Raw genomic sequence first — 18,596 nt, 5'->3', positions numbered from 1 at the left:
GACTAGGGAAGTGCAAACCAAAAGAGAGTCTTATCAGTAAAGGACCAAGCAACGTATCAAAAAGAGCAAAATTCTAGGGTACGGATAGAAAATGAAGTATTACATAAATGTGAAAGTTACAATTCTCCAAGAAGTTTTAGAGAAGAAGTACTAAAAAGGGCACAGACATAAGATCCTATACTCTAGAAACAGATGCTCTAGAATCAGGCTGTAGTTCCAGGCTCTGTTATTAAATAGCTCTGTGACTTTAGGGATATTACTTAACTTTTCTACGCTTATAAAATGGGAATGATAATAATATTTCAGTTATTGGCAGTTATGAGAAACAAATGAATTAATATATTTAATTTACATGTGAAAATGTATGTATTAATAATGTGTTTAAAACAATAGCTACCATAGAACAAACATCAAAAAAATGTTAGCTATTATTTAACTATTATGTAAAACACCATATAAATACTAGCCAAGCAACAAGGAATATAAAATAAAACCTCAAGAAAAGAAGAACTTTATAAGGTCACTAATTGGTAGAGAATTTTAAATAATTACTTTCAGAATTTCACTTATCAACTTGCCACAAAAGAACAAAGTCTACAGAGTATCGGATGATACAACCAAGATAAAAGACACACACAGTATTATACCAAAGGCAGAAAATAGATCCTATTTCCCACTCACAAAATCTATTATGAAACCAAGATAAATTCTAAGGTACTCAAAAAGATCTTATAATTCACATTCTCTCTCCATGACCCAAGAGGATTAGAAATCAAAAATAAAAGGCCAGAAACAACTTAACTATTTGAAGATCAAGCTATTTACATAAAAATAACTCCTGGAAACTACCACTCTTCTCCGCATCACTGAGGTTTATAGCAGTCAACTGGTTGAGTCGTACAAAGCTGTACTCACCCGAGAATGACCAGAAACCACTGGTTCTAAACCAGGGTGGTTACATCTCCTTAAGGAAAATTTAGAAATGCATAAGCACACATACAGTTATTAAAAAGCCTGAAGAGTGCTGCTGGCCCTGAAGGTTGGAAAGTCAGGGATGCTGAATGTTCTGCAAAGCTTGGAATATTCTTTCACAGCGTAGAACTGCCATGGCCAAAACATCAATACTACTCCCATTGCTAAACAGCATTCTAAAAACGACTCCAGGGCAAAGCATCCACAGATGCTCAAGATATTTCTATTTAAAATTAACTTAATACTACTATGGTAAAAAAAAAAAGTCTTCTATAAACATAGCAGACAATTCAATGCTCAATTTTCCACAGCAAGAACAAAATTCAAGAACTTTCTTTGTTTTTGAAAACACACAGCATGTAAGACTGTTTAGAGATTGTTGCAGAAACTCATTTTCTTTTATTACTAAGACTCAAAAAGGGAATTCACAGTTTTATACCCGTAGAAGAATTAGACAAATGGATGAGTCAGTACATGGGGAAATAAATGTAAATCTATGTAATTTGCTATTTAGTTTAGATTAGCTAATTTAAATTCTGAGTGCACCAAACTTAGTTAACAGAAGCATCATGCTGAGGGTAACTATTTTTCACACTTCTTCATATAAAAGCAAAGTATCTCAACGGTGTTTTTTCTTAGTATTTCTGATGGTGCTAAGGTACAAGGCAATGTTCTAGAGTAGACAGCATATACAGGGATGAGAATGAAGGAATATGGGTTTAGTGTTGGCTCTACCATCTACTAACAATGTAACATTCTCTGTGCTTCAGTTCAGCTCAGTCCCTCAGTCATGTCCAACTCTTTGCGCCCCCATGGACTGCAGCACGCCAGGCCTCCCTGTCCATCACCATCTCCCAGAGCTTGCTCAAACTCATGTCCATCAAGTCGGTGATGCCATCCAACCATCGCATCCTCTGTCATCCCCTTCTCCTCCTGCCTTCAACCTTTCCCAGCATCGGGGTGTTATCCAAAGAGTCAGTTCTTTGCTTGATGATTTAGCTTCTCTGTGCTTACCCATCAGTAAACTTAGGATAAAGGATTTGCTTCACTTGTCTTGAAGGACAGATTTAAAGTAACTAGAAACCCCCCATGGGGCCTAACAGGCTGCACTGGGACTTGCCTTGGCTCTACCTTATCCCCACCACATTTCCTCTTCACTCCTGGCCCTGGTTTCCTTGTTCCAGGGTAAGGTCTCTGCACCGACCCTTCTCTCTGCCCAGACGCTCTGCCACCGACAGCTTCATGCACACACTCCCTCCCCTGCCTCCATGGGGTCTCTGCTCACACAGCACCTTGTCAGAGAGGCAGCCACACTCCATGCCATGAAACACAGCTCTCCTCTTTCTCTGTCGCTTTATTCTACTTTATTCTTTGACATAGTGATAATCTACCATGTTAAAACCTCAGATTTTACCTTGCTTGCTATTGTCTCTTTGTAGGCTGTAACCTCAAGAAATGCAAGAAAAACTGCTATCTCTACCTTAGAAATAATATTCTCATAACAAATTATATTTTTCTGGATCTGTCCATATAATAACTTAACAATGTGTTTCGTTGGGAGGTTTGTAGCTCTAGTTTTTATTAATTCATGTGAGATTATGTCAATATTATTTTTTATGACATTACATATGGTTTCAGACACCATTCTCCTGATTTAGAATAGTATGGAAAGTTAGTTACCCTTTTAGCCTTTCTACCATTCCCCTCTTAGTTACCCCAGGGCTCAAATATTCAAAGCATGCACTGATTTTGCATTCTGCTTCTCTGAAAAGATACTCTATGACTCTTTCTGGAAGTGAAATTTGTTTCTTCACCAAAAGCAGCAAGACTTGGACGTGTCACAAGCTAGGTGGGTCAGAGCTATTCTTCGCTCTAATAAAACACCTTCCTGATCGCTTCCAGGTTTGCGTTAGTCATGTTGGTGTCTGTCTCCACCACACTACTCCACTGCAGTAGAGTGGAAAGCAGAGACCGTTTCTTATCCATTTGATATTTCGCTCATACATCGTACATAGCAACCCTGCCATAATTCTAGATTAATTTACTGAGTACAGACATTCATGCAATAGTCCACACCCCCACCCTTCTTTACGGGGAAGCGAAGAAGATTACTTACATTTCGAGCCCGACGAAGAAGAGCCGCTGACCGTAGACCTCGATCCTCCTTTCATGGAGAAAACTCCTTTTCCCCTGCGCGTGGTCGTCACTGCCGCTCGGGGCCGCTTCAGCGGGATGACCGCGCGGGGCGGCGGAGGCACACGGCCGTGGTAATCAAACAACCTTCACGAAACACAAACGCGGCTGAGAGCTCTGGCTCACACCTGCGCGTTCTACCAAACGTCTGAGATGATTAAGAGAATGGCCTTGAAAAAATGTCAACACGTTTTTTTAATACTGTAATCAGGAAGATTCATTTTCACTAAAGGAATGGGATGCTAGTATAGTCTATGCTTTCTGAACATTAAAATCTGACTCTTCATATGAACTCACTTTTATAAAGGCATGAAAGAACAAAGAATTTTGCAATATGTTGGAGTTATTCTGACCTTCATTCCCAAGTATATTTCTTTGCTTGATTTAACAGATTTATCCTTCTTAGGAACAGAAATCTTCCTTTTCCACATCAGATACTTAGTAAGACATTAGTTTGAAAGGAGGAAAAGATCATGCAGAATCAGGGACAGAGCAAAGAAAATTGGTATATAATCAGAAAATATCTCAGAAGGCGGGAAAAAATAGAAGTATGACTAGTTTAAAGAGGGCAGCTGTGAGAGAAAAATCAACATGGTTCCTTCCCTCTCACTAAGGACTTTCTTAAGTAATGAAAACTTTTTCTGACTAGAAAAAAGGGAGCTGAACTTGGATGAAAGGCTGGTAGCATGAGCACAAAACTTTGTTGACTAAAGAACTGATAGAAAATGTTTATCAGGATGATATTTTATTTTTCTGACCATTTGGTAGATGTGGAAATTGAGACTAGAGATGTTTGTAGTTAGCTATTAAAAATTTCTCTAACGAAGAATACCAATAAAACGCTGAAGCTTCTGCTTAAAAGTGAAAAATGATACGCACTATAACCAATGCATTTGCATTAGACAATGAAAGGGATAAAGTATGAGTATTTACATATTTATAAAAATATGTAATTAATATATTCAAAGTCTCATACTGCATACACACAACAAATTTTTGTGTGATTAAGCACATTTGAGCAGCATAAAAGGACCAGAGGGAAAAATTATATATACATATATATATACTCATTTATTTTTAAAACTATTTGCCACTGAGGCAGAGGTATTATTGCATTGTCTACTATAAATAAAATAGCATTATTGAATTAAAATGATGGTTATTATATATTTTATTATGACACTATTATATGGATTCTCAAAGTTGGTTTAAAACAGTCAATAGAAAATCTAATGTGAAAGACAGAAATGAGAAAATGAAAACAGCTTTAAATTTTAAAATATTTAAAACCTTCTATAATTGGTTATTTCATAAAATTACATCTCATTTGTATATACCAATGGGAATGTGATAATCTCTTTTTGGAAAATAGTATATGAAAGATAATGATTAAGATAGGCTGGTTTCCAAGTATTCATTCAGAAACACTGAATACTATGACACTAGAGGGAAGAAAAGTCGGATGTACACAAACCACATTTGAAGCAGACCTTGGTACTAAGAATGTCTTTTATATTAGAGAGCTAACAGATCCAAAAACAATGATTTGGGAACATGCTAGGAAATACTAAGAGATGTCTGGAAAGGAAAAGAAATGAAAGGAGACAGAGTTCAAGAGAGGGGTCATCCTCTGCGCATAAGCAAAGTCCATTAGAGCCGAGGAGCTGCCAGCAAAGAACAGGTCACGGATGCCCACACATTAGAGCTGACTTCAAAGGGTACAGGACGATGAGGCCGAAAGGCGCCGTGGACCATTTTCATACCACTAGGGGGCTCGAAAATCAGAAGGGTCAACTAAGCCTGCCCCTCATTTCAGTCACAAAACAGGACCTACATTATTTATTTATACGTTGAATTCACAGAGCAACCTAAGTCAGTGAACCACAACACAAAAGGCGCTTCTCGTGAGCTACCGCCCGCAAAGTTACCGAAAGAGCAGAAACGTGACAACTGACCCATCTCCTCCAGGGTGGAAGTGGCTGCTGGAGACGAAAGGGAAGCTCTTGTGGAGGAATCATTTCCCCAGGACGTCAAAATGCCATTTAGCAGGTTCATGAAATAAACTAATCTACACACTGAGTTAAGAAACTCTCTAAAGCACAACTGAAATATAAAATGGTGTAACAGTGCTATACTGGATGTCAGGTCAGGTGAAGACATCATACTCACTACTACTTTAATGATGGTGCAATTCAATAATGTTTTAGAACTGCACTGTTCATCAATAGTTCTGTTGTTTCCCCCCAGACAAGGATTACAAAACTTCCAGTGTTGGTCAGGTATGATCTCATGCCGAAAAAACAGAGCTGCATTTGTTCACTATATTTGTGACACATTTTTAGCATAGGATGTACATTTTAGTAAAGCAGTATATGTTGTGTTCTTTGTTGTAAGTTCCTATAGGGAGAGGTCCTTGTTTTCTGAATATTTGGATGTGTTACTTCAAAGAAAGATGACTCCTTTCCCGTTACAGAATCAGGTAAGGTTTTGTCAATTCATTCTGTCTCTCTGTTGGGAAGATATGCAGCATTAGAACTTGATTTTGATAAAAGTGATATTGTAACACACAGACAAAGCTAAAAGGGCACTTCATATGAGAGCATGATTTTAAATTTTAATGGAGCTGGAAGTTTGTTACTTTTCGCTGGGCAAAGTTGAGCTTACCGGAAACCAAGAGGAGGAAGACTGGGAGTTGTTTTCAAGCATGAAAACATATTAATAACAAGATAAGGATGGGAAGCAAGGCCGTTCTCTAGGACTGCAAGATGTAGCAGTTCTTCTAAATACAGAAGGAAGTAGGTGAAAGGCAGCCTATGAAGGAGACACAAACATTGGCTTTCTCATCAGAATCCTGTCCTCAGCAAATCAGAGAAAATAGTCCAAGAGAAATTTCCATCTGATAGAATTCAATGGAATTCAAATCTCCAAGGTCACTTGAAAACTTTAAATTCTTTCCTTCTTGATTTTTTGTCCTTCCACTCTCAGAATTGTATTCCCTTTCCTTTCCTTTAATGGCCCTTCATTTTCCCTAATACTATTAGAATACTGTTTTTCCCATTATGTTTACAGGTCAAACAAATAATGATTTAAAGTCAAACACATAATTCTCTTTTCTCTAAGGCCTATTTTAAAACAAAAACTTTAAAAGACCTACTCTCAAGCAATAAATAAAGCAAATGTCAGATTTTAATAAAAACAGCAGGTTGAGGAAGTTTGAAGGTCTGTTTTATTTAATAAACATTTCTACTTTTCATGGGACCATTTTCTGTTTGGAATTTTGTTTGCTTTAATAATATCTGAGATGTGTCATTTCATTATCAAACAAAAGCTGAAAAGTGGTAAGCAATTTTAATATTGATTTATTGATAAAAAATAGACACAGCTTGTGTCTATAAAAAATAAGGATATTCTTTTTAACAGTTGCTTTTTGGACAAAGACAATTTAATGGCACATTGATGTACAAAATTAATATAATTTTGAATTCTTGTTTTTACTAAAAGCCTTTTATTATTAAACTTCAACAATAAAAAAGCAACATTTTAATGCATTTTCAGAAAATATATATGGAAAAAATAACCTCCTATCTCTTACCCTAAAACAATTACTGTCATTTTCTAATCTTTTTTCTACAAGAATTCGTATTTTTTTTACATAACTGAAAACATAATGTATCCTGGCTAATTCTCTTTGGTTTATATTAAAAACATTTCCCACGTTTGCTAAATGGTCTTTCTAATATTTATTTTTAGCTCATTAGGTAAAAAATCCACCTGCAATGCAGGAGACCCCAGTTCAATTCCTTGGTAGGGAAGATCTGCTGGAGAAGGGATAGGCTACCCACTCCATTATTCTTGGGCTTCCCTTGTGGTTCAGCTGGTAAAGAATCCACCTGCAATGCAGTGAGACCTGGGTTCGATCCCTGGGCTAGGAAGATCCCCCTGGAGCAGAGAAATGCTATTCCACTCCAGTATTCTGGCCTGGAGAATCCCATGGACTGTATAGCCCATGGGGTTGCAAAGAGTTGGACGTGACTGAGTGAACTTCACTCATTCACAACGTTTAAGTTTTGTGGTGCATTTTCACAAGTAGATATACCACAGTCTAATAAATCATTACTTGATTGCTGGACTTTTAATTTGATGCCCATTTTTCACTGTCATTGAAGGGACTGATGTTGAAGCTGAAACTCCAATACTTTGGCCACCTGATGTGGAGAGCTGACTCATTTGAAAAGACCCTGATGCTGGGAAAGACTGAGGGCAGAAGGAGAAGGGGCGACAGAGGATGAGATGGTTGGATGGCATCACCAACTCAATGGACATGAGTTTGGGTGGACTCTGGGAGTTGGTGATGGACAGGGAGGCCTGGCGTGCTGCAGTTCATGGGGTTGCAGAGTCAGACACGACTGAGCGACTAACTGAACTGAACTTTAACTGTCAACCAATGTGATTTTAAAATTCACGAAAAAAATTGAAAATGTAATATTTGTGTATTATTTTGTCACTGAACACTAGATTATCATTTAGATAAATAATAACTTAAAAATCAGTAATTATCTGTTTTCTTCTAAATTTCCCACATAAAAATACTTTTTCATTTTCCTTACTTACGAACCCAAATTTACAGTCACTATGGGATTAAGTGCTAACCAAAAAGTGTAGTCTGGACTTTGGGTTAAACAACTGGCCTTCCCAGAACCAAAATTTGACCACCTATTCAGGGCCATGTTCTCCCTGGACGCTTTTAGCAGATAAATGAAGATCAATAACTCTAGGATCGGCGATCTCTGGCTGTGTCTTCATTCAACCTTGTTGAATGACAAGAAGGGTTTCTGTCTTCAGCTTATTTGACTTCTGATAAACAGAATCTATAAAACCAAACTAAGATGCCATTCATTTTTTAAAAAGGCTATATTTGAAATCCACATGAATGATTCTAGCCTATTAGAATATCTGCTTTCTGTACTGTTTGAACTACTTGGAATTCATAAAATCTGTTTGTAATTTCTACCTTTTGACTTCAAATAAGCTTTTGGTTACAGCTGAATCCAAAAAATGCTTTTTATAGGCACACTTCACTTGAGACCAGTAAATGAGTAATTCTTATTTCTGTTTTTTTGTCACTAAACTTTTCCATGATTTTCCGTGAAGCCACCCTTGCCAACAGCCCACCCCCTGCCAGCAAGCCCCATCCCTGGTCTTGTACAAATGCTTCTTGAACATGCTTTTAAAGCATTGACTGTGGATCATCAATGATCTATTTTAGCAATATCTTGACCTTAATCTAATCTTTATATTTTGTACAATTTTGGTATCTTGTTAAAAAGTGAATGGATTCAGGTAGCAATTGTGAGGTTATTAATCAATAAACTGATTCTATTTAATTCTTATAATTCTGTAACATGTGTATTGTTAAGCCATTTTGCCCATGAAGGAAACTTGTGGGAAACGGATGAGATAACCCTCCCACCCCCAAGTTTAACCAGTCAACACACATGCGTTGAGACCTGCAACTTGTCTTCTAACTCCGAATCACATCCTTCGTCAACCGTGCCATGCTAAGCCTTCCAAGTGTTTTAAGTGGAATCCCATTTTACCAGATGGTAATTTAAATTTGCATAGTGAAACAGACGTTGCTTCTTGCTAATATGTTTTTCCAATATTCATGAATATATACTGTGCTCCATAATCAATGATCTGAGACAAGTACAACGTGACTTAGAGTTGTTTTTCATTAACTGCAACTCTCGTAGCTTCTCCTATGTTAATTTACTCAATGTCAAAATGGATCCAGAACTGAGCAATGCCCCATTTTGAATCACTGGTATGTATGTGTATACACACACACACACACACACACATATATATATTTAAGGTCAGGAAGCTCTGACATTGCTTCTTCTTCTTTTTTTTTTTCTATCAATAGAAGTTTGCTCATTACTGGAGGTGATAAATGCCTCAGTGCCTTTCCTGGTACTATTGAAGAGAGGTTTCATTAAACCTGCTGATATCTCAGAAACTGAAAACATTCCTTGGGGGTATTCCGAATTTTAGCTATACTTCTCCTTTTACTTTACTTGGGATAGTACAAATATTTATGTTTCATTTTAATAACATGTAATGTCCTTCATTTAGAGTCATAGTTGGCCTTTGAAAGAAAACGCCATTGAATGCTGTAAATTGGGCAGTTTTTTTTGTACAGCTTAGAATAATCTCGCAAGTCTATTATTAGTGATACTCTTCCCTGGTTGCTCAGACAGGAAAGACTCTCCCTGCAATGTGAGAGACCCAGGTTTGATCCCTGGATTAGGAGGACCCCCTGGAGAAGGGAATGGCTACCTACTCCAGTATTATTGCCTGGAAAATTCCACTGCCAGAGGAGCCTGGAGGGCTACAGTCCATGGGGTCACAATGAGTCGGACACAACTGCATGACTATCACTTCACTTTCACTTCATGATTCCCAAAACCATGGAGAGACACTAAATTAGTTTTTGGAAAAGTTGCTGCTGCTGCTGCTAAGTCGCTTCAGTCATGTCCGACTGTGCGACCCCATAGACGGTAGCCCACCAGGCTCCCCTGTCCCTGGGATTCTCCAGGCAAGAACACTGGAGTGGGTTGCCATTTCCTTCTCCAATGCATGAAAGTGAAAAAATAAAATGAAGTCGCTTAGTCGTGTCCGACTCCTAGCGACCCCATGGACTGCAGCCCACCAGGCCCCTCCGTCCATGGGATTTTCCAGGCAAGAGTACTGGAGTGGGGTGCCATTGCCTTCTCCGTTGGAAAAGTTACTGTTGGATAAATGTATTGAAACATTCACATTAAGATGGAACTTTGTGTAGAGAAGTTTTCTAAGCTAAAACAATGCAAGAGTTGAAACTCGCCCATTATATGAGAATTCCCAAGCCTGGCAGAAATAGGCTAACAATAGGATGTAAATGAATGTCAGTTACTGAGACATTACCTCTCAGCTTCATGAGAGGCATTTAGTAACAGCTGGAGTTGAGACTCGGTAAGCCACACTTCTGCCGGGGCCAGCTGGCTCCTTTCTAGGCTCAGCCAGTTAAGGGCTTGAGAAGGAGACTAAGATTGGAACAGGAAGAGAGGACTTGACGCTTTCTGTTTTGCTTCCTGGTTTTGTTTTGGCTTCTTGTTTTTTCAGCATTACTGCAGCCTTGTTTCTTCACCCTGACAGCAGCAATGCATTCCAGAAGTGGCAGCTGAATCCAGTTTGAAAACTTTTGCAACATTTGCAGAACAGTCTCCACACTTCCTCAGAGGGCATCAGGTGGCACTGCTTCTTTAGAGGTCTGGGTTCCAGCCCTGTGGGATTCTCCGGGTTCAGATACAGTAGCAGCAACTAAGCAGAACTTCCTACTCTCACTGTGAGCTCTGGAAGCCCCCTTTTCTAGAGTGATATCTGATAATCCTTCCTTTTCCTGTTTTCCAACCCCACAGGTGGTAGAGACAGAGGTAGTTTGCTGGCTCCATCATATCACTGTGGGCTTTGTGTTGTTGTTTATTTGTTTTTGCCTTTTTTAGTTCCTTAATACATAGAAAGTTCTTACAAGCAATTCTCCTTGTTCAGCATAACTGTATGATGTCTGTTTTCCTGACAGAAAACCAAGCAGCGTGGAGTGAATGGAAATAGCTGAGTGTTGATAAGAGTGTTCAGCTGCAACTGGAATGCTCTAGGGGGCAGGAGGAGGGAAAACAATACAAAAAGAATGATCCAGAGGTGTCACAATGGACTTACTATGAAAGGACAGCTGACCAATCAGTGTATTCCTCAGTCACAGGGACATTGCTACTTGAATATCAGTATAAGGAACATATTCTCTGTCACTATTAATGGTTACTGTCAGCTACCAGCAGCTAACATTGATTAAGTACAAAAAACACACCAGGCACAATGCAAGTCATAAAAATGCTACTTCATTGAATCCTCAGAACAGTATTATGGGGTAGACATTAATTTCATGTTCACTTCATCAATGAGACAAGTTTTTGTGGCGTTAAATAAATTGCCCACGCTTGTGCCGTTAGTAAAAAGAGCAAAAAGTTAACGATAAACACAAGCAGAATGTAACTAAGGAGGGATTACTGTGGATAAAACTGTTAGCACTGGCCTGTTAGGCTATTTCTCTTGTCCAGCCTCTCCACTCTTGTCCCTTCCTGGGGAATCTAGGTTCACAGGGAACTCCTGACTGTGTCTACTACGGCAGATGCTTCTCTCTCTGTTAGCCAAATGCAGAAGATGGGAAATTAACTAATGAGAGCACAGGCTGCTCAGACAGTCTGTTAGCAGCACACCCATACTCATCTCTGTACACCTACAAACCAAACAGGTTTTATATAAGAGAAGCAAATGATTTCGGAAATTATTCAGAGTTAGCTTTTTGTGTGAGATGGAGAACCATCTGAAAGCTTCAGGCTCTGTAATTACTTGCTGATTAAGGCTCTTGTTTGTTTGCTTGTAAAATATATTTATTTATCATCTACCTACATATGTATCTTACGATTTTTTTAGCTGTAATATATACACAGTAAAACGCAAATATTGGGCTAGTGGTAAGTTGCTTCAGTTGATGTTTGACTTTTTGTGACCCTGTGGAGTGTAGCCTGTGAGGCTCCTCTGCCAATGGAATTCCCCAGGCAAGAATACTGGAGTGAGTTGTCATGCCCTCCTCCAGGGGATCTTCCCCACCCAGGGATTGAACCCACATCTCTTATGTCTCCTGCACTGGCAAGCAGGCTATTTACCACGAGTGCTGCCTGGGTCGCTGAGAAAACTGTAAACCTGACCCAAAGTTTACAGGTTGATTACCAGAACTGGGGTCTCCTACCATCTACTCCATTTTAAGTAGAAATTCTTTAAATGTGCAAGGAAGTCACATGATAGAAAATATTTAAGTGATAACAATGTGAAAACAGTTTCATATTGACAGTCTAAAAGACAATGTATATTAGTTGGTAACTTTATTCATAGCAATGAAGACAGTGTTCTGTATCCTGAAACACAGAAGAGTATCAGAAAATGTTTTGAAATTGTCAAAAGCTGAAATATTCAAATAATTGAAAGACTAGTTAAATGTTATCTTTTTTTTTCAGTAAATGGGATTATTTTAATGCTGCCAGATCTTTACATCATTGTTAGGATGGGTTGTTACAAGCTATTAAATATTTAAAATTAAATATTATATTTTACATAAATTTTAAAACTTATTTGAGAAAGTCATCCTTAAAAATTTATATTTGGTCATAAAAGGATGACTAGAGAAGTCACTTGCTTAGCTTTGAACACAGTGGTGCTAAAGGTATGGCTGTGGATTTGATTTTGTGTAGATAAGGCTGTTTCCTTTTATGTAAAACCATAGGCCAATATTGCTCCCGTTCTGTTGTGTGTATCTGCACAGTTGGTTATTGAATATAAATGGAAACCTAGTTTATGATTGTAGTGCTGCCACTAATTAACTACGTGACCTTGGAGAAAGCAAAATGTCTCTAAATCTAAGGAAATGAATTAATAACAAAAGCTGAGTTTCCAGTATGCGTGAGACTTAATGATAGTGCCTGAGGATACAATAAGCAGAGCTGAGCATCTTTCCTGCCCTCTGGGAGGAAGGAAAGCAAGCAGAAATAAACCAAATATTGTTACTGCAGAGAGAAATCTAGCAATATAAACGAGGAGCAGTACTGTGAAGGAACAGTAACAGGTGCAGAGAGGGAAACAGAACCTCATTCAGTCTGAGAGAGGAGTCCACGCTGAGACCTGAAGAATGGAGTCCTTAACTAGACGGTGGAGAGAGGCAGGAGCAGAAGTGCGCAGAGGAAGGTCCCCAGACAGGAAGGAACACGGAGATCTCCTGGGGCTGGGAGAGGACCCGTGCGGCTGAGCAAAAAGGAGACCCTTACGAGGGATTATGTAGTTTCTTCCCTACATAAAATGTTCTGTTTTTCAAGCTTTGCATTTTTATGCCTTGGCATATTTGTTTGTTTGTTTGAATAGAATTTTAAACAATATTTACTTTGTTTTTGTATGTGTGTGTATGGTCCATTGACCTAGCACAGATAATTCTTGTTTCGCATATCTCTACTATCAGAATTTCATTTGCCAATCCTAAGTTAAATGACACCAATGCCCCCAACAGAAAAAGTCAAATTTCAGTTTTACCACATATATTAACTGTGAGTAATTTCATAAAGTCCAAGCTTTGCTACTGGTTTTTCAGTCCACAAATCTCTACCTAATTAACAGACGTTCCTGACGATCAGGTCACCTCTTTCAAAGTCTGTCAGGGATTTGTCATTGTGTATTTGTTAGTTCACACACAGATCTTTTGCTTCCTGGTGATGAGTCCATGTGGGATTTTGTAAGAATGGGTAATCAAAAGAGGGAATTGGTATAGCAGAGAACCGAGGAGTGAAACTGGGAGTAAAATTAAAATTAAATGTAAATGGAATTATAGGAGAAATAGCTGTTTGTAAGGATGTGGACACTCTTCCACTCAAGAGACTCTAGAGATGGAGACAGAGGAATTTAGTAAAATAAAACATACTGACATAAATGAGGTAAGTGGTTGTGATGTGCTGAAAAGGGAAGAAGATGTCCCAGAGGAAGTGAAATTGGCAAAGAAAAGGAATCATCTTGAGGAAATCTTAGAGGTAGTTCACAACACTGATAAAATGTCAAAGCTGACCCAGTATTAGTAGCATAACAATTCACTGAGGGGTAGAAGAGGTGCTTGCCTCATATCATAATAAAAGAAGAAGGCTAGTACTAGTCAAATTACTTTTGATAAGTCATTTTTACAAGAAAAAAGTACATTAACTCTTAGTATTTTTACATTAAAATGTTCCAATTTTAAATTAGTATACTAAATAACCGTTTCACTGTATTTTCCTATATGTATGCATGAGGAATTTCTATATATGTATGTATATATGCATATATACATTTATAACATAGAGTTTTTAATGTTTTGACAAAAATTTTTTAAAGGTCACGGACAACCCTATTTCTCCTATTGACTATTAACGTCACTCTGCGCGGTTTCCTTTCCGGTCCCACACTACCGTGCAGAGCGAGACATGTCCGCAATTTTTACTGAATGTGCGTGTTGTGTGGAAGTAGATGTATTTTAGAAGGTTGGACTCATTGTCTGAATTTATAAATCTCTCAGTCTTGAAGAATTCCAAGTCAAGAATTCCAATTTCAAGATCTGGAAAATAATATTGGTTAATAAATCTTTAAAATATCATCCAAATATCAGAAACCAAATTTTAGGCTTAAGCACCACCAAAGTCTAAAAGCCCAAGATCTTCTATACTGTAGTAGGTACAATCACAAGATGAAAATCTGTCCATCTTATATTTAATTGAAACTTACTTTTTTACTGTAAAATATCATTTAATCAATAATATCTGTGAATGAAAGGTACAGAAGAGTTAAAAGATAATTTAAATCAAAGGGAAACAAGGATGAGAAATTTACATACCGATTGTAGAAATCATCTCTGTAGTAGTCATAGTCAAAGACATAACCACTGAGGAGGGAAACAAGAAATTAGTTGTTGACATCACAGTAATTTTGGTATTAATCTATAATGTAAGTGTAATAAATTTATATTACTTTTGCATATTTATTTTCCAATGCAATTATGTATTCAAAGGACTTTACAAGATAGTGTCCGGTTAGATATACTGCCATGTCAAACTCTTATTATATGTTTGATAATGTAAACACTGATAATGGATTGAGTTGGTTTGGAATGAAGATGAGAACAGGTAGCCAAATTAATTTTTTAAATACTTTTAATACTTGTAGAACCATTTGTTCCCAGACAATATATAATATAGCTATTCCTTCTTCCTGAGGTATGTATAATGAGGCTAAATAAACAATAAACAAATGGTATATAAATAATATAAATGGAAAAGTTTAATGTAAGTAAATACAAAATGGTTTCCTCAGAAATTCAGCATATTCTTGTTATTCTAAAAACTTGCTCTTCAGTACTCGATGCAGAGAAAAATGAACAAAAAAGAAACTTTGAGACTTACCAACAATACCAATATTGTAGGGCACTTACAGAAGAGTTAATAAGCACATTTCAAGGGTAAGATTATTACTAAGCTCCTTAAATGAATGTATAATAAAAATTTCCCCATCCACTTATATAAATTTTAGAGTTTACAAAACACTTTATATGCATTATTACTTTTTATTAATAATTTTAAGCTCTCAAAACAGCTGTATTGGTTTTTATAACTGGAAAAAATTAAAAGTGCAAGGGACCTCAGTGGCTAGCTCAAATTTTATATCTTGTAAGTGACAGGGCTGAGACTGGAGGAAAAGACTTCTGAATCCATATCTGGAGCTGTTTTTCATCACCATGCAGCCCTCTGCAGCCTGGAAGAAATTTAATCTTATGCTAAATAGAATATTGGTATTACAGGGGAGTAATTTTTAATATTCATTTATTTTACTGTTATAAAATATGCATAACTAAATTTACATTTCTAATCACTTTAAGTCAATTTCAAATGTCAAAATTCAATGGCAATGTTGAGCAATTAACCATTTCCAAAAATTTTTTATCATTTCAAACAGAAACTCTGTGCCCATTAGACAATATTTCTTCATTCCCTTGCTCCCTTGGTCCTTCCCCAAGCCTCAGTGACTGCTATTCTACTTACTATAGTTGTGAATTTGTCTTCTCTAGATACTGCATATGAGTAGAATCATATATTGTTTGTCCTTTCTTGCTTGGCTTATTTTACCTGGAGTAATTCTTCAAGTCTTACCTATGTTCTAGCACATATCATAATTTCAATCCCTTTTTAATGCCTGAATAATTCTCCACTCGTGTGTGTGTGAATTTTTGTTTATCTGTTCATTTGTTGATAGAATCTGAATTGTTTCCATCTTCTGGCTGTTGTGAATAATCCCATTACGAACTTTGGTGAGCAAACATTTTTGAGGGGGCTCCTACTTTCACCCCTTTTGAGTATATGCCTAACAGTAGAATTGCTGAGTCATGGGGTAATTTTGTATCTAACCACCATACAACAGGCAAGTAATTTTATATTCCCTAAATATCAATTTAATGGTCCTTTATAACTTCTTTTGTTAAGAAAATTGAAAGAACATATTGAGGAGGGCTTGTCATTCATGGTTTTCAGTATAGATTACGTATTTGTCCTCACACTCATTATGTACAGGGCAGGGGTACTGACCCAGCACAATTGGCTTATCAGATAGGGCTGGTTCCTGTCCAACACAGCCTGACTGAACACACTGAGTTTGAACCCACGTTCTGGAATGTAAAGTGGAGACCTACTTCATGTGAATGTCTAGATGGAAGATTGAGCATTGTCTAACCAGAGCAATACTGCTGTTTATCTACCTCTGCAAGCCAAAGAAGACAAGGAGACCACTGCCAAAGCAGTAAGAACAAAAGTCCCTACTTTAGTCCCACAGTTGAAGATTGCTAAAGTTATAAAGATTTGTGCTTTAGTTGATATTACTGGTGTATGGATGTGACAGTTGGACTGTGAAGAAAGCTGAGCGCTGAAGAATTGATGCTTTTGAACTGTGGTGTTGGAGAAAACTCTTGAGAGTCCCTTGGACTGCAAGGAGATCCAACCAGTCCATTCTGAAGGAGATCAGCCCTGGGATTTCTTTGGAAGGAATGATGCTAAAGCTGAAACTCCAGTACTTTGGCCATCTCATGCGAAGAGTTGACTCATTGGAAAAGAGTCTGATGCTGGGAGCGATTGGGGGCAGGAGGAGAAGGGGACGACAGAGGATGAGATGGCTGGATGGCATCACTGACTCGATGGACGTGAGTCTAAGTGAACTCCGGGAGTTGGTAATGGACAGGGAGGCCTGGCGTGCTGTGATTCACGGGGTCGCAAAGAGTTGGACATGACTGAGCGACTGAACTGACTGACTGACTGGTGTTAGACTCAACTATGGCTTTGAGTCAAGGGATTTTAAAGATAACCTATTGGCTATCATCAAATTCAAGGGATAAATTTCACCTCGAAACTTTCCTGATATAGCAGTGCATATAATTTTCATTGTGAAGAGATATGATGGCACCTTAGCCAAAAGTTTTTTAAAATCTCGAGTGAAGTTATGCTACTTTCTTACATATTTGTCATAAGTAATCACTGTTGTCTCTTAGGTTTGATTATTTTCAAGACCATGTTGGTAGATCTCCACAACCTACTGATCTTACAACTGAAAGTCTGTGTTCTTTGACCGACACTTCACCGTGTCCTTGGCCTCCAGTCCCAGCTAGCCACCATTTTACTGTTTCTATTAGTTTGGCTTTTTCAGATTCCACATACAGGTGATAGCACGTAGGATTTGTCTCTCTCTGACTCATTTCACTTAGCATAATGCTCTCAAGGTCCGCCATCTTTCATAAATGAAGAGATTTCCTTCTTTGTCATGCTGAATAATATTTCATTATATATACATACCACATCTTTATCCATTCAGTTAATGACACACAGCTTAAAAGTGATAGTGATGTGTGGTGATGGACCTGTTAACTAACTCTATGGTGGTAATCATTTTGTGGTATGTGTGTCAAATTATTATCTTGTATACCTTAAACTTGCACAATGTTTTATGTCAATTGTACCTCAAAAAGCTGGGGAAGAAGAATACTTTGGTTGAATACAAATATATGTGTAATAGCATTCATGTTTGGATAACACAGAAGAGTTTCTTACCAGTCAAAGCAGAGGAAAAGGAAAAGACAAAGCAGTATATTATTTGAAGAGTTTTGTTTAGTTTATGAAGAATGGTAGCTGAGGGGGAAACATTCTAGTTATGGAAACAATATTCTCAGTGCCTTTCCATACATAAGCTGTTTTAGCCTTAACAGTAACCTATAAGATGTAGAACGTTCTTCCAATTTTATAGGACCCTGAGGCCTAGAGATATTAAATACCCTAAATAACACAGATAAGTATTCTAACACAGATAAGTATTCTAGGATTCTAGCACAGTCATTCATATACTCATTTACCAAAATGTGATTAAGGACCTATGGTTAGGAACTATATTAGGCACTTAGGTTTAGAAGTGAAATAGTTACTTTTTTTGCTCACAAATCTCAGTCTAGTGGTGATTCTACGCAGAGTACATCATGAGAAACGCTGGGCTGGAGGAAGCACAAGCTGGAATCAAGATTGCCAGGAGAAATATCAATAGTCTCAGATATGCAGATGACACCACCCTTATGGCAGAAAGTGAAGAAGAACTAAAGAGCCTCTTGATGAAAGTGAAAGAGGAGAGTGAAAAAGTTGGTTTAAAGTTCAACATTCAGAAAACTAAGATCATGGCATCTGGTCCCATCACTTCATGGCAAACAGATGGGGAAACAGTGGAAACAGTGTCAGACTTAATTTTTC

The 18,596-nt window shown here is 37.7% G+C and overlaps 1 protein-coding gene across 5 annotated transcripts in view; it reads right to left on the bottom strand.

The window, feature by feature from the left end:
• RALYL (RALY RNA binding protein like) overlaps positions 1 to 18,596 on the bottom strand; it is an 832,191-nt gene that overhangs the window by 85,313 nt on the left and 728,282 nt on the right. For all 5 annotated transcript variants that reach the window (XM_070382900.1, XM_070382895.1, XM_070382896.1 and 2 more), the window contains 2 exons: positions 14,663 to 14,710; positions 3,089 to 3,252 (listed from right to left, as the gene is read on the bottom strand). In XM_070382900.1, the coding sequence (XP_070239001.1) occupies positions 3,089 to 3,252; positions 14,663 to 14,710 (212 nt within the window). The remainder of the gene's footprint in view (positions 1 to 3,088; positions 3,253 to 14,662; positions 14,711 to 18,596) is intronic.

Source organism: Bos mutus, chromosome 14 (assembly GCF_027580195.1).
Source record: "Bos mutus isolate GX-2022 chromosome 14, NWIPB_WYAK_1.1, whole genome shotgun sequence".
In the NCBI taxonomy this organism is placed as follows: Eukaryota; Metazoa; Chordata; class Mammalia; order Artiodactyla; family Bovidae; genus Bos; species Bos mutus.
Note: the sequence above shows the minus strand (reverse complement) of the source record. Positions and strands in the feature narration are given on the sequence as shown.